The 25,841-nt window shown below is 56.8% G+C and overlaps 2 protein-coding genes and 1 long non-coding RNA gene across 7 annotated transcripts in view; 2 read left to right on the top strand and 1 right to left on the bottom strand.

The window, feature by feature from the left end:
• Positions 1–4,851, top strand: part of SOX13 (SRY-box transcription factor 13) — a 47,025-nt gene extending 42,174 nt beyond the window's left edge. The window contains 5 exon segments of the mRNA XM_072814567.1: positions 193–302; positions 454–550; positions 796–939; positions 2,156–2,372; positions 3,082–4,851. Coding sequence (XP_072670668.1) covers positions 193–302; positions 454–550; positions 796–939; positions 2,156–2,372; positions 3,082–3,358 — 845 coding nt within the window. The 3' untranslated portion in view covers positions 3,359–4,851.
• On the bottom strand, positions 4,095–25,836 carry ETNK2 (ethanolamine kinase 2). Of its 5 annotated transcripts, XR_012025834.1 has the most exons (10): positions 25,564–25,836; positions 23,640–23,899; positions 20,320–20,442; positions 15,758–15,900; positions 15,086–15,169; positions 12,067–12,212; positions 10,466–10,539; positions 8,714–8,893; positions 6,780–6,882; positions 4,095–5,139 (listed from the first exon to the last, which is right to left on the bottom strand). XR_012025834.1 is itself a non-coding variant. In XM_072814572.1 (8 exons), exons 1-8 carry the CDS (start codon positions 25,819–25,821, stop codon positions 8,821–8,823), a joined length of 1,161 nt encoding a protein of 386 aa, XP_072670673.1. In that variant the 5' UTR covers positions 25,822–25,836; the 3' UTR covers positions 7,677–8,820. The 5 variants fall into 5 exon arrangements, 2 of the variants coding, with proteins under 2 accessions (XP_072670673.1, XP_072670674.1); XR_012025833.1 differs by having other exon boundaries at positions 4,095–6,882; XR_012025835.1 differs by lacking the exons at positions 4,095–5,139; positions 6,780–6,882 and adding an exon at positions 11,628–11,698 and having other exon boundaries at positions 8,827–8,893.
• On the top strand, positions 12,731–17,481 carry LOC140626841 (uncharacterized). The gene is made up of 2 exons (XR_012025845.1): positions 12,731–13,104; positions 16,986–17,481. It is a non-coding gene; the product is annotated as an uncharacterized lncRNA (long non-coding RNA).
• Positions 25,837–25,841: the final 5 nt, after the last annotated feature.

Below are 25,841 nucleotides of genomic sequence, written 5' to 3'. Positions count from 1 at the left end.
GGGAGCCCATCCTCCATTCTAGTCTGTTGGCCACTGAGTGACGCCAAGCGAGCAGCGGCCCCTTGGGGATGTGCCTCGCAGCCGCCTGGAGGGGCGGGAGGGGAAGCCAACCCAGGTGAAGGACTCTCAGGGGGTGGCTTGGTGTGAACCGGATTGACCCCCTCTGCTACCCCTTCCCCCCTTCTCCCATAGGCTTCCTTGGCGAAGGGGATGCTGTCACCAAAGCAATTCAGGATGCTCGGCAGCTGCTGCATGGCCACGGCGGCGCTTTAGAGAGCTCCCCCAACGCCCCCTTCCGCAAGGTACGGTCCCCACTCCCTGGCACCGGGGCACAGGGACCCGCTGGGGCAGCTGGGGTGGGGGAAGACTCAGTCTGAGGCCAGCAGAGGGAGGGGTGAGGGAGGGGAATGGGGCGTTGCAGAGGAGCCGACAGACTTCCTCCCTCAACCCCAGGACCTCATCAGCCTGGACACGTCCCCGGCCAAGGAGCGGCTGGAGGAGGGTTGTGTGCATCCCCTCGAAGAAGCCATGTTGGGCTGCGACATGGATGGTGAGCGCCCTGGGTGCTGGGCTGGTGGCCAGAAGGGCCCGCCTCTGCCTCCCACAGGGGCCAGGGTGGGCCAGCTTGTGCCTGTCCCAGATGTGTCTCTGGGTCCTGGGCTGGGCCTCTGCTGAGGGCTCCGGATGGTGTCCGAGCGGCTGTGGGTGCCTCGCCATCGCCCCCTCGTGGTCGAGTAGCGGATGGACCGTCGGCCCTGGAGGCCTCTCCTTCCTGACCCCACCCTTGTCCCCCAGGCTCCCGCCACTTCCCGGAGTCCCGCAACAGCAGCCACATCAAGAGGCCCATGAATGCCTTCATGGTGTGGGCCAAGGACGAGCGAAGGAAGATCCTCCAGGCTTTCCCAGACATGCACAACTCTAGCATCAGCAAGATCCTTGGTAAGGGCCAGTGGGTGGGGTCTCCGGGGGGCTTTCAGGGCTCCAGGAGCCATGCTAGGAGGACCTGGTTGCAGGAGAGAGCTGCCTCCTTGCTGGGTGACAGTCCAGTCCCCAGCATCCTGAGCTTCAGAGGAGTCAGGTAGGGTGCGGGTCAGGGAGGATGTGTGGAGGCTAGGTTCTGGGGTCTTGGATTGTTGTAGGGCTCCTCACACCTGCACCCGAGAACTCAGGGATGTGGGCGTGTGCGTGTGTACAGGTGTGAGCACACATTCCTTAGTCCCTGACCTATTCCACTGTTTGCCCAGATCCTTGGAACTCTGGCTCTGGCAGGAAACAGGAACAGCTGTTCTTCAGCTATCATTGGAAAGTTTTTTTTTTTTTTTTTTTAATTTTTTTAATTTTTATTTATGATAGTCACAGAGAGAGAGAGAGAGAGAGAGAGAGAGAGAGAGAGGCAGAGACACAGGCAGAGGGAGAAGCAGGCTCCATGCACTGGGAGCCCGACGTGGGATTCGATCCCGGATCTCCAGGATCGCGCCCTGGGCCAAAGGCAGGCGCCAAACCGCTGCGCCACCCAGGGATCCCCATTGGGAAGTTTATACAAATTTTATTTAATCTCTATACCCGACATAGGGCTCAGACTCCCAAACAAGAGTCCGATGCTCTTCTGACTGAGCCAGCCATTGCCCCAGTAGAAAGTTTTTTTTGTGTTTTGTTTTGTTTTTTAGAAAGGTTTTTATTTTTTTTGAAATAAATCATAGGTCCTGATTGAAGGCCAAGGAGGGACATAGGGCAGGTCGGTGTGGCTAGAAGTTGGCAGTTGTCCTTAGACTGAGGATCCTCTGTGTCTTGTCAATGGTCTCAGTTGACAAGGTATTTTGTCCTAAGTAGGGGGACCTGTCTGTTGTTGGGGGCCTGGGGTTGACTGTTCTTTTGTTTATGCAAATCATGCTGACCAGAGGCCTTTCAGAAGTTGCTGGGTAGTTTGGGATTTGGTTGCTCTTTATACAGACGCCCAAATACACGCCAGCTTCATTCATCCATTTGCTTAGCTGACATCCAAAGGGCACCCAGTTTGGGTCCGGTCCTCACTACATCTTGTGCATGTACCACCTTGTTGACTCACCTGGGGATCAAAATCTTGGGGCCTGCAGGGGGCTGGGAGCGGGGTTGGCAGGGCCTGGCACTGAATGCCTGCCCCTGGGGGTTGGGCCAGGCTCCCGCTGGAAGTCCATGACCAACCAGGAGAAGCAGCCCTACTACGAGGAGCAGGCGAGGCTGAGCCGGCAGCATCTGGAGAAGTATCCCGACTATAAGTACAAGCCGAGGCCCAAGCGCACCTGCATTGTGGAAGGCAAGCGGCTGCGGGTGGGCGAGTACAAAGCCCTGATGAGGACCCGGCGCCAGGATGCCCGCCAGAGCTATGTGACCCCGTGAGTAGGGCCTGAGGCGGCTGAGACCGTGTGTGTGAACTGTGCTGCTCACGTAGCTCTTGGGAGAGGCTGCTGTGCATGGTGAACCTTTGTGTGTGCCTCCGGGGTGCCGTCTGGCTGGGAGCACGTACGCGTGTGGGCATTCCTGGGTACCTAAAAATGAAGGTGCTTATGGGGGGGGGATTCCTGGCTTGACCTGGTGGATTCTTTTATTTTTTTTAAAGGTTTTATTTATTTATTCATGAGAGAGAGAGAGAGAAGCAGAGACACAGGCAGAGGGAGAAGCAGGCCCCATATAGGGAGCCTGACGCGGGACTCAATCCTGGGATCACGCCCTGGGCCAAAGGCAGGGGCCAAACTGCTGAGCCACCCAGGGGTCCCCTGGTGGATTCTTTGAAACAGGAAAGCCCCTGGGCCATTTAAATCCATCAGGTAACTTCCAAACACTGGACTCACACATGATCCTCCAGGAATATCTGTTGAACACACACATGGCCCCCGTGTTGTGCAGAGCCAGCCGACAAGGAATGTGGCCATCAGCAGGCAGGCCAGGGAGGGGACAGCGTGTGTGCCCCAGAGCCAGAAGTGTTGTGGTGGCACGGGGGAGCACGCCCTAAAGTGGCTTGGATGTGCGGTGGGCAGAGGAAGCTATATTGGGGTGCAGAGTGACGGTCCATCTGTAACTCTGTACCTCTTCTCTGCCCCATAGCCCACAGGCTGGCCAGCTGCAAATGAGCTCCTCTGACGTCCTGTACCCTCGGGTGGCAGGCATGCCCCTGGCTCAGCCCCTGGTGGAGCACTACGTGCCCCGGAGCCTGGACCCCAACATGCCTGTCATCGTCAACACTTGTAGCCTCAGGGAGGAGGGGGAGGCCACAGAAGATAGGCACTCGGTGGCGGAGGGCGAGCTGTACCGCTACAGCGAGGACGAGGACTCAGAGGGCGAGGAGAAGAGCGACGGGGAGCTGGTGGTGCTCACGGACTGAGCCTAGCTGGGTGGGCCCAGCCTCCTTCCCGGGAAGACCCGGCCCTGAGCCGATGGGCGCAGCCAGCCGGCCTGGACTATGTTGGTACTTGGACTTGGGCATGCCCGGGAGAGGGGCACAGCTGTGTACTTGTAGATACCCTCCTGAGGGGGGATGCCCCCCAGCCCCGTGGCCACCCCCAGGGAGCTGCGGGCCTAGCTGGGCAGGACTTGTAGAGTGGTCCGGGCTGAGCGCCTTGGCCCTTGGGGCTCCTGGCCAGCAGACACTGTGTGACCTCCCCCTCCTGCAAGTCTGCTCACCCCGGGGATGTGGCAGCTCCAGACCTGTCCCCCTGGGGCCACATGCTTTGTTCTCATTCTTGTCCTGGCTGGACCAGCCTCTGTAGGACCAACGCCCACCCCCTCCCAGATCGCTCCTCTATCACAGGATCACCTTGTACTCTGTGCAGAACGGTCTGGCCGTCCCTCGCTGTCTTCATCTTCTGCCAAGCCTGCTGTGCCTCTGGCTGCTGTGTGTAGGTGTGTGCACGCGGATAGGTATGTGTACGCACATGCACACGTCTGTTTCCATCTGTTCATTCGTTGCACAAGATATTTATTGAGCGCCTGCTGTGTGCCAGGCACTGTTGCTACGTTCCCATGGGTGTGTCTCTTGAGGCCACTCTTGCTTCTCTGGGGGCCTCGTTCAGTGCTTCATCGTCCCAAATTGCTACCTCTGTCAGTCTGGGTGTCTCAGGTTCTGTGTGTCCTCGTGTGTTTCTGTCCTTGTTTCTCTGTGGGGTGTTCTTCTATCGCCCTTTTTCGGTGTCTTCCTCTGCCCTTTGGACACCGCTGGACCATCTGAGTTTCTAGAAGGCCCCTGCGCCCACCAGCTGCCCTGACGTCCCCTGCCCATTCCTTTACTCCCTCCCTGATGCTCTCTCCCCTGTCGGCCTGTTCCCATAGAGCCACTTTTAGCTCTGAGCAATATGGAATGTGCTCAGCTTCCTAGGGGCTCTGTCTTGGGCCCCAGGCCCTGGGCCCAACCTGTGTGCCAGGAGCTGGGGACCGGAGGATTGATGGTGCCTGCCTTCCTGGCAATGACAGAAGCCCTGGAGGGCCAGGGCTTCCCCCCACCTCCACCCCCCACGCACCCCGGGGAATCTGTCTCAGCCCCTGCTCCCATGGACAAGTTATTTCCCTAAGAAATCCCACTGGCACCTGACTCCAAAGATCCAGAACAGCCCTTGCAAACCCCACAGGGGCAGATGTGGCATCTGTGCCTACCCCCCGCCCCCCAAAATCTTCTCTCCTTCCTCTGTACCCTCCCTCCCCCATTCCCTCAACCCCAACTTCTCTCCAGGCTGTTTTTTTTTATGACTGTAAACATAGATAGTGCTTTATTTTGTTAATAATAAGATAATGATGAGTAACTTAACCAGCACCTTTCTCCTGTTTACACTTGGGGAATTTTTTTGTTTTCTGTTGGCATAATAAAGACCGACCATTTCAGAATCTGGTCCTCGAGGGGGGGGGGGCCCGGGCAGCACGAAGCAAGGATGCTGGCCTCCGGCCAGAATTTCAAAACGTGTCGCCAGCGCAGGCACCGCTGCCCTCTTGTGGCAACTCTGGGGAGCTTCGGGCAGGGGATCTGGGAGGCAGTCTCGGCGGCTAGAGGGGCCCGGGCCCAGGCCGAGCCTTTGGGGAGACAGGTGCCACCCAGAGAGCCTTGCCCCTGAAGACGACACTGCCCCCGCCTCCAGGAGGTAAGCTAGACCTCACCACACATGGTCTACCCCAGTCCTAAGGAAGAGGGAGTAGTGAGAGCAGTAAGCAGTCAGGATGCTAGAACTAGCCCCGTGGCCTGCGCTGGGGCTGGGGCTGGGGCTGGGGCTGGGGCGGAGTCCGATCTCCCCTCTGGGCTTCAGCATCTGAAAACACCGCGCTTAAGTCTTATCCATAGTCCTTATCTGCTTCAGGAGAAGGAGCCCAGTGAAAATCTAATGAGAACTGTGGGCCTCTTCCCAGGACGCCCAGAGCCCGTTTAGGAGCCCTCCAGGATGAGCAACGGAGCGAGGTTGCTAAGGATGTGCTTCAGGGCTCTGTGACCTCTGGTTTGAATGGGGATTCCAAACACCGAACAAACACTTAGAGAAGTAACAGCCCATTAGACTTAAAAGGGCTGATGACAAACTAAGACTCTCAAAGTGCTTGTTGACAATGATCAATAAAAAGACCAACTCTTATAAAAAAAAAAAAAATCCCATTGTATGGAATGGGGCAGCAAAGCTGAAGGGTAATTCTAGTGGAAGGCTGAGCTTTGGATTGGATTAATAGACGTCCTGTGTCCACAGCCAAGGAGGTGGGAGAAAGGTGGTGGTAAGAGAAGGGAGTTTGGTGTGGTTCGCGGCAGGGCCTCTAACTTGGGTGGAGACTCCCCCAGGAATTAGGTCCTGGCCTTTCGAGCTAGGGAGCCTCCTGGCGGCTGGCCTTTGCTGGTTTTTCCTAGCCTGCCCTCCCAGAGCTTTGGGCCTCCTCGTCTTGTCCTCCCCACCCCATGTTTCCAGTGGGTACAAACACATCCCAGGGAAAGACACAGGTGGTCCTTGGGAAGAGCAGCGAGGCTGCCTGTGGCGCCCACGTTCTAGTGGTCGGGGGGCCGGGGGGGGGGGGGAGAATTGCTGTTTTAACCTGCACTGTCCGTCTCCCCGACGGTGGGGACTCCCCACCTCCTGCACTGCGTTCCTAACCCAATCAGGCCAGTCTGTCAGGACCCTTCCAGCCATCCTCCTCCTCTCCTGCCAGTCCTGAGTTCCTCTTACTTCCTAGTTCCCCAGTCCTCCGTGGCCTCAGGGGGGCCTGAGGCCAATACCGTCCTCCTAATCCAGGAGCCCTTGGCCTGCCCTGCCCTGCCCTGGGAGAGGCAGGATAGGGTCAGGTAGGCAGTGAGGCCAGGAACACAAGGTCCCGGTCATTACCAGGAAGGCTGGGGCATTCTCTGCCCCCTCTGTGCCTCCTGCAAAGGCCGAGGGTCAGAGCCCAGCAGAGATGAACCTCTGCCCTGGTGTGCTTTGCCCGGAGGAGCTCCTGTTACGTGTCCAGCGAAGGTCTGAGAAAGAGGAACCTGGGCCCGCCCCACCCCCAGGAGTCACCAAGCCCTGGTGCTGGAAGCCAGGGGGCAGGGGTGCTGGCTAGTCTGGGGTGGCAGTGAAAGGACAGACGGGACTCCAGGCTTCGAGGGGGAGGGGTGTCCTAAGCTGTCCTCCCCCCATGCTCCCCTCACTAGCCCACCCCCCACCCAGAGCACTGGAGGAATGAGTGTGTTTTCTCAAAGGCAGTGGGATGGTGCCTGCAGGTTCACTCCCTTGGTGCAGGTGGTGGCTGGGGCCGTAGGGGCACAGGATGGTACCTGGGGGGCCCTGTCCCAGCCATTCCCTGCTCACCACTGCAACACCGTCTCCAACGCTGTGACATCAAGGCCCCAGGAGGCTGGAAACGAAGTTGCCTTCACAGTGGTTATTTCTGCCCTCAGCTCCAGAGGTGGATCTGAGAGGAACAAGGAGGGTGGGCACTGCCCTTTAGTTGACGAGCACCTGACCCCACGGTACCCCTCGGGGGCCCTACCTGCCCGGCCCCAGGTAGGCCAGGGCCCACCTTTCGCGCACGTCCTCCCCACGTGCTCTTCCTGGGCTTGGTGCTGCTACCCCTGGGGGCCTGGCCACACTGGATCACTGTGACCTTGAAGGCCCCAGCGGCTGCTCCAGCGGTTGCCATGGCAGCCGGTACTTTTGCCGGCAAAAGCCAAACAGCCAGAGTCTACCTGGCAGGCAGCCACTGCTCTCCCCGCTCTGACGGGCACTGGGTCCCTCCTGGGGGGCCCTGGAGGCAGCGGAGCTATACTGCCCGGGCTGCTGAGAGGGGTGCCCCTGCTCTCCCTTCCCTCTGACCTTCTGAGAAAGACGGGCTGCAGAAGTCCTCCTTGACTGCTCTCCAGCGGAGCAGCACCCCGTCCCCCTCAACAGCCAGTAGTCCTGAGTGCTTCCCACCTGGCCAGGCCACAGCCTAGCTCCCTTCCCTGGTAGCACACCCTCTTGGGCTCATCTTCTAGGAAGATGGTCAAAGGCAGCGAGTGCTGAAAGCGCTAGCCCTGCCCAAGCCCATCCCAGACCAGAAGCCGCAGGCCCCGTGAGCCAGGTGCACAGAGGGTGTGGTAGGAAGTGTGCAGCCCCAGGGAACCTAGAGAACAGAGTTGTAGCGGCCCTCCCCGCACCCCATGGGAAAACTGATCAATCCTATCTGCTATGTCAAGCCCTCACCATAGGCACTCACACACAGAGTGGTCCAGAAATGGCCATTTTAATGCAGAAAACCATGATAATTTACAAATGAATCACTTTTTGGGCCAGAGCCAGGAGGCTGTGAGGGCAGAAAGGAGGTGGAGGCCGTTGAGTCTGGGGCCGTGAGCTCAGCACCTTCACAACCAATCCTACCCAGGCTCTCCTAGGCCGGGCGAGCCCCAGAGGACCCTAGTCCCTGCCCCCGGACTCCCACTACGCATTTCCTAGTGGGAAGTTCTTGGGTCAGCTTCAGGACAGAAGGTGGAGAGGGAGAGACAAATCCTTGGAATGAGGGCCTGGAGGGCACAGGAGGGAACAAGGCAGGAAGCTGCTGGTAGCTGTTGGCCGCCTCACTCTTGGCTACATCGCCCTCTGGCCAAGCATGAAGCAGAGCTGAGCTCCGGAGGCCCAGGACATCACCATTCCCTTGCCTTCCCTCCCAGCAAGTGGCAGAAAGACTGAACACAAGCACAGAGCAAAACGGGCATGGATGGGAGGGGAGAGCAGAGGTCTTTGGGCTGAGGTTTGGGAAGGGGTTGTTGGACTGGATCTGGCTTGGAGAAAGGGAGGGATCTCAGATGAGGCGGCTTTGGGGGGGGAGCCGTTGAACCCAGTTCTAGACCATCCCCCCAAGATATGTACATCCATCTGTCAGTTGGTATGATGCTGGTTTGGGTTCATCAGCACCTCCCACGTGGGGCATGCAGGGGGAGATGGGCTGGAGGCTCAGGGCACTGGAGGTAGAAAGGAGCCCTCCCACCTCCCCCTTTCCCCAAGCCAGGAAGGTCAAAGACACATCTAAGGCCGCCCAGATTCCAGCATGGCCTGAGGCCAGGAATACTGGGCTTCCCAGGGGTGGTGTGGTCCGGGCTCTGGCTGACTACAGGCACTTCCCCATCCCCACCCCCTACTACCCCCTCAAGTCTGGCAAGGTGAGGGGGACCCCCAGAGCTGGGTCCCTCCCAACAAAAGAATGTGGTCTCCAGCAGCATCTGCTGGGGGCTGGTGGCAGGGGTAGAGCCTTCTCCTTGGACACCCACCTGTCCCCTCTCCCACCTTGTCCAAGAGTGTGGACCCCAGAGCAGAACCGAGCCCTGGAGAACAGGTCTGGCCAGGCAGATGGGTAAGGGAGAGATGGGGAAGCTGGTCACTTTGGCATCTCCAAGGCGGACACCTGAGGCTTCACCTTGAAGTACTGGTGGAATCGGATCACTGCATACCTGCCAGAAGACCAGAAAGGTGGGAGCCCAGGTGAGAAGGAAAGCCAGGTGGGTCCTACTGGGGGAACTCAACACCGTGAGGAAGACTCACCAGCTCAACCCCAGGGCAGGTGGATGTTTGTTTTTTTACTTCAGCTATTTTATTTTTCTTCTTAGATCAGACTGGAGCAGTCCTCTCCCCCCCCCCGCCCCCATTTTTTTTTTTTTTTTAACAGTTCAGCAGTGTTAAGTACATTTATATTGTTACACAACAGATCTCTAAGATTTTTTCAATTTGCAAAACAAACTGTACCCATTAAAGAGCAACTTTCCGTATCTCCCTCCCCCCAGTGCTTGGCAAAAACTACTGTTTATTTTTTTAAGTAAACACCCAAACGTGGGGCTCAAACTCATGATCCTCAGGTCAAGAGGTGCATGCTCTACTGACGGAGCCAGCCAGGTAACCCCCTCCCCTGTTGCTACGAACTTGACTAATTCAGTTATGTAAGTAGAATCCTATAGCATTGGTCTTTTTGCGACTGGCTTATTTCACTCCGCATGTCCACAGAGTTCATATGTTGTAATGGGACAGGATTTTCTCTCTTTAAAGGCTAATATTCCACTGTGTGTGTAGACCACATTTTGCGTACCCCTCCAGCCATCCATAGACATTGGATTGTTTTCACTTCTTGGCTGTTGTAAATGATGCTACCAACATGGGTGTGCAAATCTCTCTCCGACACCCTGCTTCAATTCTGGCGACACACCCAGCAGTAAGAATGCCGGATCGCCCAGGAATTCTATTTTTAACTTTCGGGAGGAAGCGCAGTATGGTTTTCCCCCAGGAGCTACAACCATTTCATGTTCCCACCGGCAGTGCCCAAGGGTTCCAATTTTCTACATCCTCCCCAAAGCTTGTTTTCTGTTTATTTGGTAATAGCCATCCTGGGTGTGAGGTGAGATCTCATTGTGCCTTTGACTTGCCTTTCTCCAATCACTGCAAGCACTTTGAAGCCAGAGGACTGATTCCTTTCCAGCGGAGAGTGGGTGGGGAGGGAAAGGCAAGACTAGACCAGAGTGGAGGACAAAATTATTCCTAGTTCTTAAGGACACACATACTTTACATGATGGAGCCAGCAGCCAGTACTCAAGTATGGTCTCGGTATAGGCCCTGGTACCTCACCAAAGGAGGAGCTGGGTCCAATACCCCCACACAGTAAGTGCTAAGCCGCCTGAGTGACCTCAGTGACTCACTTCCACTCTCTGGACCTCTGTCCCCTCTGCTATAAAATGAGCATTTCCATTCGCCACCAGGCCCCATGGCTAAGAGCACTGGCAGCAGAGCAGGGGCAGTGGAGTAGGTCCTCCGATGCAGTATGGAAAACACATCTACTCAAGAACTTCTGAGTACTGTCCAGAGCATCGCTGATGCTTCCCCTAGAAGCATGTGCTTCCCCTAGAGTGGTGACCCCACTGGATATGGGGTGGCTGGGATGGGGACAAGTCAGCAGAGCAGAAGAAGGGACTTTGGATATTCTCTCTGAGCTGACCTTTGCCCACTTCCCACCACCCCAACTTGTCCCCGGCACTCACCTGAGGAAATCAAACTCGATGGTGGAGAACTGGTTCTGGATGAGGGCCCACAGTGCCCAGAAAAAGTGAGATGCCTGGAAAGAGGCCAGAGTGAGTCAGCAAGGCAACCACTTCTGCCTGTCACGAACCCCATGGAGCCAGGGAAAATGGTCACTCTGGAAGACCCAACTAGGATGCTGGCAGGCATGACAGGGTCTCCCCAGCACAAGTTGTGGAAATTGTGGATGTCAAGTCACTGGACAGCATTTGGGGGCTTTACTCCCTTAAGAAAAAAGTAGAGTTCTACTTGCCTCAGGTGGGGATCTGCAGGATGGTGCTTCTAGGGCTTTCAGCTTATTCTGCCGCCTAAGCACAGACCCTTCCCTGGTTTCTCCCTCACCCAGGGGAGTCTCCCAGGGCTTTCAAGGCCAACATACCAGGATGAAATGAGTCACTGCACTAGACCCGGTCCTGCGGTCATCAGGAACACCCCCTTAACTAACCTCCACCCCTTTCCCTCTTCTGTCAGGAGGTGGGTTGGGTTGGGAGAGAAGGATAGATGTGGGTGAGCAAGAAGCCCTGAGTGAGGGCTTTAACTAAGCATTCAACTGCTCTCCCCTCTGGCCAGAGGTGCCCTCAGGGCCAGGCCACCCCAGGCTCAGGAAGGCAGCACCTGCTCCCCGTTGCCCCTGGCTGAACCGCAGTGACATCGTTACTGTCCCAGGTCAGGGCCCCCCCCACCCCGCCCCCATGTCCTGCTCGCTCTGGGGTTGGCTGCATAGCACCTCCCTCTACTTTTCAGGACTATATAGGGGAATAGATTAGCCAAGTATAAAGGATTGCATCAAAAGATTTAGCAAGTGGAAGGCATAAATGGAACAGTTAAGAGGAAGAACCTGATGGAGAAGCAGTTTTGTGCCAATGAGGAAAATAGGAGAGGTAATCCAGAATGACAGCTAAGTAAAGATTCTACTTAAGCTCCATGATGTATTGTGAAATTCAGGGCACTGGACTTGTCTTCGTGCTTCTACACGGCTGACATTAATAAGACTAGTTAGCAATCCCCTGGGCACACCCCAGTGGAGACCTGGCACAAACACGGTGCCCTGGATAAACGGCACTCAAAGTCCAGAACTGACGGCTCAGTAATTTGAGGAGGAAGAGCCTGATGGGAGAGGCTTACGTGGAGTTCTGAGTCCGTGGAGGTAGTTAACAGGGAGGCATAGAGCTGACATTCTCGGTCTCCTCCAAAGGCTTAAAAAAATAAGACCACTACGTTTAACTGCAGCATGAAAGGCTAAAGTCAGACACTAAGAGAACTACTTGTCCAAATGAGAGAATTGCTAAAATACGAAACTGGGATCTTTCTCGGGAGTCTTTCCCTAGGAAGAGGGAAGAGACTTGATGAGGTAGGGAAAAACAGGGAACAGGGCATCTCGGTATTACGGGGATGCCCACGAGGGCTCTTCCCAGAACGCACCCTAGGTTTGGCTTCAGGAGCAGAGGCTGCGGTCCCAGGACCTCACACCCAACCCTGGACTCTGCCTCTTCCGGGAGGAGCCGGGGTGGGCCCCTCCTCCCGCCCCTCTGGCCCCTGCCCTCTGCCAGGCTCGGGCACTTACCAGGGCAAACTTGTTGACTTGCACGTAGAGCCTCTCCACCTCCCTGGGGGTCACGGCCATCCCCTTCTGTGCCTGCAGGTAGTAGCGTAGCCACTGCAGCTGGGTGTCCCGCCCGGGGTACCAGCAGTAGTCCACCTCGTTCACACCTGATGGGGAAGCGGCCATGCAGCAGATGCTGACAGATGGACCCACGGGGGGGGGGGGCACTTCTCCAGCTCAGCAGGTGTTCCCTGATCCCCTCAAAATCTTTGGGTCCTTTGCCCTGTGGGGCTGTGCCTAGGATTACAACCTCTTGACCACCAAACCTACCCCACGTGTGGTGCGGCGGGGCGCTGCTTTCCATGGGCTGGAGGAAAGCACAGAGGCAGACTGGTTGAAGGGGAAGGCACGGTCTTGGGTGTGACAGGGACACCCCCCCCCCCCCCCACCGCCAGATAGCATCACTGTCCCCTCCGTGCCCTGTATCAGGGAACTCCTCTCTGCTTGGCTGCTAACTGGTTAACACTGCACAAAGCCTTCCCTCCCACTTCGGGAGTCTCTCACTTAGAGGTGTGGGTCTCCAACCTTGTCTCCCCGACCAGTGCTGAGCTGGCTACTTAAAGACACCACCTGGAGAGCTTAGTGAAAACACAGGTTCCCAGGCACCTCTACCCCACCAACCAATTCTCCAGATGATTCAGAAATGCAGCCAGGTTCAGCGGCCCGGGACCAATGGCTTCAATTCCCTCCGGTCCTGCCCTCCCTTGAGTCCTCAAGCTGCCAGCCCAGTACGACCCAGACACATCCCTAGCACAGTGGCAGAGGCTTGGCTTACAGTGGGGATGGCAAGCAGCCATTCGTTGAAGACACGACCGGGACCAGGCCACCTTGCCCACTGCCTCTTCCTCCCTATCCTTCCCAGGCTTCCCTCAGACTCCTGAAGAAAAACACTCAAGTCTCCTGGGGCCCCCAGAGGAGGGTTGGAAAACAATCTCTTTGTGCAGTTGTTGAAACCAAGGCCCAGAGAGAAGAAACTTGCCCAAGGTCAGCCAGTTGGAGGTGAGTTTGGGGTTGGAACTCCTTTATCTCCTGCCTCCCAGTACTGGGCCTTCCTGCTCCCAAGAACCCAGGAGTGTTACTTCCCCAGCTCCCAGTCTCCTTCCCTGCGCCCTCCTTCATTCTCAGCCTGGGGGCAGGATGCAATCTGCCCCTTTGGAGAAATTCTAATTGGACTTGGCTGTGTGTGAAGAGGGCTTAAGGTGCCTATGAATTACTCCTTCGGAAAGGCCAGTGCGTCTGGCGGCCTCTGCTCCGCGCCACACCCCACAGCAAAGCTGCCCTGCCCAGCTGTGGCCCCATCGTCCCTTGGGTTCTTAGATGCAGCTGGTAGCCACCCTGGGGAGTCGTACCCTCAGGTACAGTGAGTGCTTCACAGACCTGGTCACCTGGGGTTCTGGAAGGGACACGATTGGCCTGGAGGGGCTGGGGAGTGGTTGGGGCTGGGCCAGGCAGCAGCCTCACAGCTGCCCCCGTGTGCCTCACCAATCCTAAGCCACCGAGGCTGGCGAGGTCACACTGAGCACCTGCACCACCTGACGATGTCCCTCCAGCCTGTGCCCAGCTCCTCCATCAGCTGCCTCTCCAGCCCCATCAAATTGTTTAACATTTAAGCCCTCAAGCTGGAAAAACCTGCCCCGCTTCTTTTATACAAATGATTCTATTGTACAGACTGGCTTTACTGAACAACTGGCTACCCCTACAAAGCACCCCTCATCTAACCTTCTCCATTCCTCCGCCAGTCTCCTTTAGTTGCAGAAGGCTTCCCTGCCTAGTATTGGCAGACACCAACACGATGCTTAGTGCACTTGAGTATCTCATGCTGATACTATGAAGTGTAGATACTATTGATATCTCCACTTTATAGAGGCCCAGAGAAGGTAAGTAACCGGCCTGAGGGTCACACAGCCAGTAAGCAGCAAAGCCAGGATTTGAACTTGGACAGCCAAGGTGCAAAGTATACTTTTAACTAGTTCTACCTATTCTCATCAGGCCACCAGCTCGCTCGGCCCCTTCTCTGCATGGAGGACCCTTATTCATAATCATGCAGGTTATGCTGGGCAGAAAGCAGCCTGCGCAAAGGGGCACACAGAGGCTATGCCTGTCCTGTGTTGGCCTGCCTGCTAGGGGCTGTGTCTGCCCCTCTAGAGAAAGGGGCTTTTTCCATTTTTTTAGATTTTTAAAAGATTTTATTTACTTATTCATGAGACACAGAAAGAGAGGCAGAGACACAGGCAGAGGGAGAAGCAGGCTCCATACAGGGAGCCCAATGTCAGACTCAATCCCAGGACTCCAGGATCACGCCCTGAGCCAAAGGCAGATGTTCAATTGCTGAGCCACCCAAGCGTCCCAGGTTTTTTAGTTTTCTAAAGCAAGCTCCACCTGATGTGGGGCTTGAACTCACCACTCCGAGATCAAGAGCTCCATGCTCCACCAACTGAACCAGCCAGGCACCCCAGGGTCTTTTTCCAACTCACATACCAACCCGAGTATCCTTGGGGATCCCATAGAGGGCACATTCTCCTGACTGGTACCAAACTGCCATATGGGCTGGCAGGGGTCTGCTCTGTGTATGTGGGTCCAGCCTCCCCCATGAGACTTGGAGCTCCCTCAAGGCAGGCTATACCTCCCCTCCATGAGTTGTGAGATTTTATTTTATTTTTTTAAGATTTTATTTATTCATTCATGAGAGACACAGAGAGGAGAGAGGCAGAGACACAGGCAGAGGAAGAGGCAGGCTCCATGCCGGGAGCCCGACGTGGGACTCGATCCCGGGACTCCAGGATCACGCCCTGGGCCGAAGGCAGGCGCTAAACCGCTGAGCCACCCAGGGATCCCCCAGTTGTGAGATTTTAGAGGACAGGGGCTCTCAAGCCTCCAACCCAGCGAGGACAGAACCCCCTCTTAATCCTCACTCTGGGCCTGGCCATCCATTGTAAGGGAAACATCTTAGGCAAAGACCAAATAGAAATTTCCTTCTCACCTGCAAACTCATTGAAATGATTGCCAATGTCAAAAGCTTGGTAGTTGTAGCCGGCATATTCATAGTCAATGAACCGTACGTGGCCTGTGAGGTAGAAGAGAGGCAGTGAGGGTCGGTCCCAGGAGATCTGGACGAGGCCTGGTCAAGTTTGCTTGGACCTCTGGAGTGTACCTGCTGACCCTGGGTGGCTACTGGGGCAACCCAGCCCAAACCACCCTCCTCAGTGGCCACCTTCGCAGCTGTTTGTCCATCTGCCCTCCAGCTGTCCTCCTGGAGGGACTCTGCTCACAGAAAGGCATCTGTCCTCAGCGTGGCTAAGGACCAAAGATAAAGGTCTGTGCTCCCTGGCGGTGGAGCTCTCATTAGGCACACAGAACAGTTCTGTCTCTGTGAGGGCCTGGGCCACCCAAGATGTCCTCAGAAGCCCACAGTAGCGTCAGGGAAAATGGTCCTAACATCGAGGACCCCCACAAACCACGATTGTGAGTTCTTTTCTCAGGGTAGATTTTTTTAAGTGGAAATTTCTTTTTCCCTTTCTCTCTTAAATTAACTTGAGATCTAAACTACAAGGTCTCCTTTGGCTTGGCCAAGTACCAGTTTGAGGGATGGAGCCCCGGAGGCAGCTGATCACTCGGGCCCAGCCCTACTGCTGCCCAGCCAGAGAAGCCGTACCTTTGGTGCTGTCGTAGATGATATTCTTGCAGAGCAGATCATTGTGACAGAACACCACAGGGGAGTCCAACTGGGACAGGTGCTCCTTGAGCCAGGCCAGCTCCTGTTCCAATACTTCCACCTTGGGGACATCTGCAGAGAGGCTGGGCAGTGGCAAGAATGGCAGCCGGTGAGGGGAGGCTGACAGTAGACAGGTGGATGCTTGGCCTCTAGAGCCCTGAGCTCCGGGCCTGTCGTCACCTGCTCCTGCAAAGGGCCTCTGGACAAACGGCCCGCCCTGCAGACCCTACTTTGCATCATTCCGTACTAAGGCTTCCTGATGTCCTGACTTCCTGCCGTCACTCAAAGCAGCTTTATTAAAACATGGGCACAAGAGCATTTTGCAAAGTAGTATGTCCCTGATCCCATGGCACCCCTGATACTTCAAGAAAGGGACAGGAAGGTAAGGGAGGAGGCACCGAGAAAGAATGGGAGGTGAAAATGCGTGTCCACACTCAGTTATTCCAGACTAAGAACAAGGGCAGAGGGGAGAGTCACAAACAGACCCACTCTTGGGGCACTGGTGAAGACTCCTAGGGGAGGGTGTGCTCTCTAAGACCAGAGTCTCTGTGGAGGCATCACAGTGTCCCGTGGAGCAGCTGCAGCACCAACAGTCCTGAGGAGGCAGAGGTATGTCGCTTCTCTGCTTTAGCAGCTTGTGTCACAGGTGGAAAGGACCAGAAAGCTCATAAAGCCTAACATCTCATCTCACAGAGAAACCACTCAATCCCACTTAACAAATGGCTTCTTGGGCTCACTCCTACAAGACCAAGGGAACAGGAGCTTGTGTGTGTGTGTCCTTGTCCCAGATCCAGGTCAGACCAGGCACGCATGGACAGCTTTAGGGCAGGAACAAAGATAACAGAGGCCACCCCTCTTTCCGCCCTGCCCCATCCCGCAGCACATCCCCCATCAGCAGCATCGCTGCTGGAAGAAACACATGCTGGAGAATGGATAGATGGGTCAGTCGGTGCTGGTCGCAGAGGCCATGTGCAAGGCGGTGATGGCACACTGTGCTGGGATGCCCTGAACTTTGGTCTCCAGGAAGCACACAGGTCTGTGTGCACTGAAGAGCCAAATAGTTAGCACAGCCCTTAAAACCCCAGAGCTACCAATGGGCGGAGGGGAGGAGGCTGGGGTTTGATCTCCTATTCTGCTCCAAGTATCTCCTGTTTGCTCTCTTATCCAGGGCAGCCAGCGTACGTAAGAATGAGATATGTCCTCCCGATCTTCCCAAAGGATGCCCCTGTCACCCCCTCACCTGGCCCAGTGGCCAAAACACAGCAACCCCCTTGTCCCGCTGGGAAAGGACGAGCGGGCTCCCTCCCAGGCTTTGAGAAGATCAGAGCTGAAGAGGATCTTTGGCCTCTAGTCCAACTCTTTGAGGAAATGGAAGCTCAAGGAAGGGCAGAGGCCTTCCTGCTTTCAGAAATCTCGTGTACAGCTGGACCCTCTTCCCCCTCACTCAAGTGAAACAGTCCTCAGACTGTCCACGGACCCACAGTCAAGCCGAACCCCTAACCACGAGAGCCTCGGTCAGCCTCCGGGGCTCTGCACAGTCCACTCTGAGTTGGGGAGAGTCTATCGGGGGGTGACCTGGGGGAGGCCTTCCTTTATCCTCACTGGCGTTCATCTGTGTCAACCAGTCTGCATAAACGCGTCTCAGTCTTGGCTCTCTGTAAGAAGATACCTTTCAAGATTCTTTTTTTTTTCCCTTGGCCCAAGACCATCTAAAGATAAGAATTAGGAGGCCTCCTTTGGTTTGCCCAGGTCTCAGCCTGAAAAACATGACGTTGACATCGGAGATACCTACTGCTCAGGCCCTGACCTCCGCCTGACCCCCACCTTACCCCGCCCACCAAGGCCACGCAGATAGTTACTGTGGGAGCCATCCAGGCCTTCTATCTCCCTGGGCAGCCTCCCTCGGCTGCCCTGCTTCCCTCCCCTGAGCGCTTGAAACCCCGCCAGCTTTGCTACCTTCAGCCCTGACACCACCAGACTTTCTCAAGGCTGTGGCGTTGAAAGAACAGTAACCACCACCGCATTGCAGCAACGGTCACACCCCAGGCACCTGCTCCTCCTACTTCTCTATCCCTTAGAGGCAGCAGGAGGGGGATGCAGGGGCTGGGCCCCCCTCCCAAGGAAGCCTGGGGGTTCCTCCTGGTGAAAAGACTGCTGCCTGCCAAGTGCTCACTCAGCTGTCCAGAGCTGAGCAGGGGAAAGCACCTTCTCCCACAGTGGACTTGGTGTTGGATTTTCCTGGCTCACGACCTTTGCCCTTCTACCACTCAACCCACCCGCATCTCCTCCTAATGCCCCCGAAGCAGCGATCACCCCTCATTCTCCCAACCACCTTGGACATTTCTCTGCGCAACCAAACAGCAAGGCCACCAAATCTATTTCCACAGGGTTCCTGACTCTTCCCCTACTCCATCCTCTCCCCCACCAAAAGCTGCCCATGGATCCTGCCCGTTCAGTTACTGACTGATCCGCCCTACCTCCAATCCCTACCCCCACCTCCCCAAATCCCACCTGACTCTGTCCTTTACAACGGCAGAGAGCTTTCTTCCTCAACCACAATCATGGGCCCTGGCTCGGATGCCTCCACAATGACTTTCCACTGTCGGCTAAATGAAATTTTGGCTCCTTAACCTGGCAGGGAAGGGCCCTCCCAGTCTAGCTCCCACCCACCTCTGCAGCTCTATCTCCCAGAGCCCTTCTCAATCCCTCTTGAAGGCCAGGTCCAGCCACCCTTATCCACTCACCACCCATGAGCCAAGCATTCCCACCATCTCTGCCAGCCTGAGTGCCAGAGCTCTGCCCCACTACCTCCGCCAGGAGGACCTGCCCTGGTTCTCCCACCTCCGCATGCATGATACACCGTCTTCCTTTGTCACTATGCACGGGCAGGTCCTATTTATTCAGGTGGTTCCTAAGCTCCTTGAGGGCAGGGCCAATGTCCTATCCATATTTTTTATGGTTTTAAATCCCAGTCAATGTTTGTGACCTACAGATTGACTAAACCAGGATTATTAGGCTATGACCAGAGCTCAAGAGTTTTATCTCCTCTAGGTGACTGCTCATCACTGCCACTGCCTGGGGCAGGTTAGGCAGTTTAAGACAGGCCTCTACCTCTGAAGAGGCTCCAAGAAGTTAAACAGCTTGATTTGCCCAAGGTCAAAGGTATGACAAGAGCCAAGGTAGTTGGTCAGCTCTTCTCCGGGGACCACTCTGCTCCCAACAAGGTCACCCCTGAAGGTTACACAGTGATAGTACAGTCAAAGGAAGCTAAAGTGGCAAGGGTCATGCCTGAGCATCAGGGCTTGACTCTAGCCCTTGAGCTGCCACTGACCTTGGAAAGTCCCACCCCCTCTCTGGACCAGTTTTTCCATCTGCCAAATGAAAGTGGTAAGCTGCACAATCAGAGGCTCCGCTGATTCAGACACCCCAGGATCCTGCTCACCGTGTGCTGCCTTAGCCCTCAGGGGATAGGCAGTCCTTGTCCCAGAGATAACATTTGGCATCGAAGGTCTGAATGTGGGCCATCCTGGACAAATAGTCCTAAAGCAGTGCTTGATAATCATTAAGTGGGAGGATCCAGATAAAGTCATGCTTGTGTGTGTGTGACAGAGACACATGATTGGAACAGAGTTAATTATTGTCTTGTCATCTTAGAGGGAAGGAGATACCCTCCGCCTCCCAAACCTCTTCTGTACCCTACTCCCATGAACCTTTGGAACAAGGGTGATGTTCAACCCAGCAGGGAACATGGAGGGATCAGAGACTCACTACTGCCTTTTCCTGGAGGAGGCAGGGGTCACGCAGCCTTCTCTCCAACCCTGCAAGCCTCCTCTAGCACTCAAGGTTTTGCTTTGCTGGGGAGCCAGGTGGCAGATGGCTACAAGGACTTATGGGTTGCCAGCCAGAGAGCCTAGCTGCCTGGTAACCCCAAAGGGCAATGTCAGGATGAGTGGAGTACCCCCCTTCCTTGGAAAGAGCAGTGAGGAAATAGTGAGCTGTCAGTCTGGACAAGGTGGGGAGCGGGGTCCCCAGGAGCACGTGGGGGCATGAGAGGTAACCAGGCAAATATCAAGAGTCTTGTCCCAAGGGCTTGTCAGCTGGCGAGCTGAGTTCTGACTATGAACTCATAGCCCATTCTCAGGGGTCAGGCTCTCCCTTCTGGTTGCTCAGAAGGCAGCTTAGGTAGAAATGGCCCTGGGCTAGGACACAGAACCCTGCCTCTGACGAGCCTTCCTGACACTGGGAAAAGCTTACTCTCCGAGCCTCAGTCTCCTTTAAGTAAGGGATGAGATGCAGTCCCCAACCCTAGCCTCCACCACAACCAGAAGACTCCATGAGAAATCAACACAGGCATAAAGCTGTGGATCTGACTTCCTGAGACTCAGTCAATCGGCCCAACTCTGCTTGGAGACAGAAGTCAGGACTGACGCCTCTCAACCTCTGTGTGGGATGGGATAGGGCATCACATTAAGGTGGCATCAAACCCTCCCAGATCTCTGTACCTGGGGTTGATCTCATTCTTCACAAGGGTGAAATAATTGTGCATCTTGTGCCAGAGGGTAGGCTTGGGCAGGCTGCCATTGGCATGGATGGTGTGAATCTTTGCCATTTCTAAGGCGATTAGCCTACAACAGAAAACATGAAGGACAAAGTATCAATGTGCGGCAGGCCCATCCCAGCTCAGCCCCTCCTACCCAGAAAGGGGTCCTACAGGGTTAGGACTGGGGGCTAGCCAGAGGGCCGAGTGTGGGACTATTCCAGATACTTTAGGAGCCCTAGCTCCTGCAGGAGGAAGGTCTCGGCAGGGGACACCTGGGTGGTTGAGTGGTTGATCGTCCGCCTTTGGCTCAGGTTGTGATCCCAGAGTCCTGAGATCGAGTCCCACATCGGGCTCCCTGCATGGAACCTGCTTTTCCCTCTGCCTATGTCTCTGCCTCTCTCTCTCTCTGTGTCTCTCAGGAATAAATAAATAAATCTTTAAAAAAAAAAGGGTGGGGGGGGGAAGGTCTCGGCAGAAGGCATGAAAATGACGTAAGGCTTTTAGCCCAGCAGCGACCTTTCCAGAACTGGAGCTGGGGCTGCTTTGGGGAGCAGGAAGGTGAAGCAGCAGGCCACTGGCCACAGGTCAATGACCCTGCCCCACCCCAAGGTTGTGTACCCACAGCAACCGCTGAGGACAGAGGGGTCACCTGGAGGTGGGGGCAGGGCCCCCCTCCCTCCTAGGACTCTGATGCATGCCCTAGGTGGTGAATGCAGGGTACCAAGGGACCAGGGGGTGAGGATGCCAGACTGCAAAGAAATGCCGGCCTCTTATCAGCCTGGCCAAGGTGGGGAGGGAAACAGGCCGGCCCAGGGCAGCCCCTTCCTCTGCAGCAGGGAGTTGATGCTGGCGGCTGGGTGCCAAGGACGCAAAACAAACCAGCGTTCTATTTTCAAGTTCTCCTGTGGACATTATCCAAGGTCCCGAGAGAGGAGGAGGGGGCGGTGGGGAGGGGGCTGGGACAGGGCGGGGGCGGATGGAGGACTGACCGGTCAGAGAGGGAGGGCCTTGATAAGGACTGAGGCGTCTGAGGCCCTACGTCCCAGCCAGGCTCCCCCAGTCCTCCGCCAGCTCTCCCTTCTGGAGCCCCACCCCCAACCCGGCTGCCAAGCCTCCAACATTCAAGCTTCCTTCGCCTCTGCCTGTTGCTCGAATAATAATCACTGGGAAAGACAACAAAGGCATTGGCTGTTTGAAACCTTGTTACTGAGCTGTTCCAGGGACACCCCTCCCCTTGCCAGGTCCTGGGAAGGGGCAGGCCATCACCCTGTAGGATCACAGGGCAGTCTAGGGGCTCTTCTGGAAGCCCTTAAGGCTCCCACCGCCCGGAGGGTGGAGGGGGCAGGGGGCGTGACAGCCACCGAGTGGGTGAGAGATGAAGTCTGTGCTTTCAGAGGCTGAGGCCCCAGGGCAGGAGGAAGCCTGCCAGGGCTTAGGAGAGGCAGGGAAACAGACCTGAGACCCAGGCCTTCCCTTCCCCTTCCCAAAAGAAGATTCCGACTAGCATGAACAGAGCGTTTCCTTGAATATCAATAGGGCTGTTGTCTGGAAAAGCAATGAAAGTAACCTCAACACTCAGCATTTTTATGCTGCAAAGCCTCAGCAGGCAGAGGTTGGGAGGTGGGGTTCAGGGGGGCACAGGACGTGGCTCCCCAGGGCTTCCTCTGTGCCTTTGCCTCAGAGATCCATCTTCACCCGAGAAACCCGATGGTCTATCCTTGGAAAATCATCAGGGAAGAGCCTACCTCCTATGCCTATCCGTTTCGGGCTCTACCCCAAATGTAAAATCATTATTGAACCTGCATCCATCTTCAACCTTCCTGACAGTGACAACTGTCTCCCCTAGAGAACGAGGGACAGTGCCACATTCATAGAGGTGGCTGGAGACTGGGAATGACCTGGTGAGGACCTGCCAATATTTGAGCTTATTTACACAAGACCGAAGGGGAGCTGGGAGCACAGCATGGGAGAAGCCTGGCCAGGGTTCCTGTGGCCCCCACCCTGTTCTGACCTCCGATCTCCAGGCTACGTGCCCAGCGAGCACCTGAGAAGACCCCTGAACAGGTTTGTATGTCCCCCGCCGACAGACAGACACACAGATACAACACTGGACTCAACGTAAATATCCTAGGGCCTAAGGACCAGCCCCAGAGGCAATGCTCTGGTTTACTCTTGCACTAGAGTGGAAGGCATCTGACTACCTTCTAAATCCCTCAAGGACCTGCCAGGGGTTCCCCTGCAAATAGGGCCAGGTGCACTTACTTGGGGTTAACCGGGTAGCAGGTGAGGAAGCAAAGAAACTTCTTGGTCTGTTCCCTAGATGGGCTTTTACTGTTTCTTCTCGGTATCTGGAAAGCTTCTTCCCCGTGGGTGGGATGGGACTGATCCCAAGGATCCCAGGCCAACCCTTGTGCTGGTGTCCTCAGCCTGCCTGGGACCTCGCTATAGTCTGAGTGCTGTGCATGCAGGTGTGGCACTCGAGGAAGGAAGGTGGATACTAACTGACATCCGGCCCAGAATGGTTAGAAGAGAGAAAAGGCACTCTGGGCCTCTCTCTAGCTCCCCCACTTCCAGACCCCACAGAGGCATCCACGGTGCTTAAATGTTACGTCTACTTCCTGGGTCCTTCACATCCAGGCATTTAAAGGGAGAGGCTCCCAGGGGATCATGGGTTCTTGTGAACCTCTGGAAGGAAGCCTTGGCAGCTTCCCAAACCTGGGCTGCCACTTTGTCAGGGAACCTGGAAGGAGCTCAGACTGGGGGAGGGATGATGTCTCTCTGGGTTGCTGAAACCAGGCTCACCCTGGTTGGGCCCATTCTAGCATGTCTGAGCTCCTGGCAGGAGAGGAGGGGCAGGAAATCCTGGGCACTCTGGGATTGGCTCAGATTTCATTTCCAAGGCTCTATGATGTTTCCAGGTCAAACATGGGGTGGGCAAAGGGCTGAGGCGTGAGGCCAGGAGGCAGAGATCTGCTGCATTTAGGGAACCAGGACCTTTGGTCCCCAGTTTACCAGAATCTCACCTGCCTCCCAAGAGGCAGCTCACCCTTCTAGCAGACACACTGAAAATCCATACAACGCTATGGCCCCTCTCTGCAGAGCAATGCACAAACACGCACTTTTTTTTTTTTTTTTTTTTTTTTAGAAACACACACTTTTCTCATGCAATTTCAGAAGTTCATAGACCTTATGACTCACTCATGGACTCCATTCTACACCAAGGAAGCTGGCCAAGACTTGAGAAATAGTAGAAATGAATGGTACCCCGGGCAACCTTCTTACCTGAAGAGCCGGGGCTCCCGGATGTGCTCAGGTCCCAGGGCCATGCCCCTCATGTACTCATAGCACAGCCCATTCTGGAAGGTGCAGTAGAGCTTCGGGGCGCAGCCATGTGCTCGCAGCAGCTGGAAGTTCCTGACCTCATTCTCCCGGTCCACCAACAGTTCCGTCCGCTCCCCGTACACCCGGACCAGCACGCAGTCCTGCATGTCCTCCTCCACGTAGCAGGCCACCAGCTTGTTGGTGATGCCATCAGTGAAGCGCTAGCATGGGAAGAGGGGAGCACAAGAGTGCGTGGGGCGGGGTCTCTGCTCTTGCCCACCCCGTGGCTCCCCAGCTCCAGCATGAGGTGCTCATTTGAATGCACAGCACAACCACCCAGAACCCCCCCATCCTTTGGCCCTCTAGCTTAGGCAAGAGCTCTGCCTTGTTCCTAATGCTTTACCCTCCTCAGTGCTTGGGACAGCCTGAGAGTTGGAGAAGAAAACCTCAGCCCAGGTACCCTCATCTCTCCTGGGTCTGCCCCCAGAAGATGGGATTTGGCAATGGAGGAATTTCCGCTCTCTGGTGGGAGAAGCCCCCTCCCCTTCTCACTCCTCCATCCCCGGAAGAAACCTCCAGGGCCAGAACGTGGCCAGGGAGGGCTGGAGTTGCCTAGGACGAGTCCATTCGACCCAGCTGCCTCTCACCATCTGCCCGGCTGTGGACTCTGCTGCACCTCATGCCCCATCCAGCAGCAGAGGTGTGGGAAATACTGATGTTGGCACCCACCAGAGGGCTTTGGGGGTCAGAGCTCCTTAGGGAAACCAGAAGAGACGGCAGCCCATGGGCTGGGGGGAACAGACTCTCTGGGTACTGGGACCAGGAGGAACGAACCGCGGAATTTATGGGGTGCAGTGTGACAGAGCTGGTAGGGGCTTTAGAGGACATCTGAACCCGTTCTAGATGGGGAAACTGAGGCCCAGGGGAGAGACTGGCACGTGGCATGTTCAGTCGGCGCTGGAACTAACCTCAGCCCTGCTTGATGCCTTTGGGCCTTACAACCAAGGTGAGTCTTTTATTTTGAAAATGCTGCCCATCCATCCTTCCCCCAGGACAGCCTGCCAGCCTGTGCACTAGGCGAGGACCTTGGCCTTTCCCCACCCAGGAGGCCCAGCAGCAGCTGCACGTGCCCAGCTCGGGTCTCCTGCCTCCACGGGCGGCTCCCAGAGGGACTGGGAGAGGGTGGGCAGGTGCGGACTCTGAGGAGGATGCAGACCCGCGGGGGGCCTGCCTGGGGCCCCTCAGTGGGAGGCTCTGCCCGCATCTGTGTCCCGGAGTAGGTGCCCGGCTGGGGGTTGGAGGCCCGTCGTGCGGGGGCGCTGGGCCTGGGCCTGGGGCGACGGGGAGGGCTCCCATCCGGCGGGGGGCCCGAGGCGGCCGGAATCCCACACGGTGGCTCCTGGGCCCGCAGGAATCGCTCAGAGCCCGGAGGCTTTGCGCCCATCACCGGGTGGAGAAGGGGCAGGGGCGTGTGAGTGTGTAGGGGGGGCTCCCTGGAAAGTTCAGCGCCGGCTGCGCGCGCTCCTCCGGGCGGCGGGGGCAGGGGCGGGGGCGGGGGCAGGGGCAGGGGCAGGGGCAGGGGCAGGGGGTGGGGGCGGGGTGGGCCCGGGCGCGCAGCTCGCGGACCGTGGGCAGGTGCGGGAACCCGGGAGCCCGGGAGCCCCGGCAGGAGGGCGCCGTGCGGGCCGAGGGACCTGCGAGCCTGGCTCCGGCTCCGCGTCGGGACCGGGACGGATGCGGCGAAGCACACCCGCTGCAGCGCCCCGCCCCGCCCCTGGGACGCCCGGAGGGACCCGAGGACCCGTGCACGCCGCGCGGCGGCAGCCCCGGCCCGGCCCGGCCCCAGCCCCGCCCCGGCCCGGCCCGGCCCCGCGTCCGCCGGTACCTTGGTGCGAACTTGCTCGGGCTTCCAGTGCGGCCGCAGCTCCCGGATGAGGCGCAGGGCGCCCGGGAGGATGTCGTCCTGGTCCACCGAGAGGCCGAAGCAGGGCACGGCGGCGGCCCTGGGGGCGCCCGGCGGCTCCCGGCAGCCCGCGCCGGCCGCCGCCCTCTCCTCCATGCCCCATGAGCTCTGCGGGCGCGGCGCCGGCCGCCGCAGGTACAGGGGCGAGCGCGGCGGAGCAGCCGAAGGGGGCACGGCCATGCCCGGCAGCCCCACCCCCT

This window comes from Canis lupus, chromosome 38 (assembly GCF_048164855.1).
Source record: "Canis lupus baileyi chromosome 38, mCanLup2.hap1, whole genome shotgun sequence".
NCBI lineage: Eukaryota > Metazoa > Chordata > Mammalia > Carnivora > Canidae > Canis > Canis lupus.
Note: the sequence above shows the minus strand (reverse complement) of the source record. Positions and strands in the feature narration are given on the sequence as shown.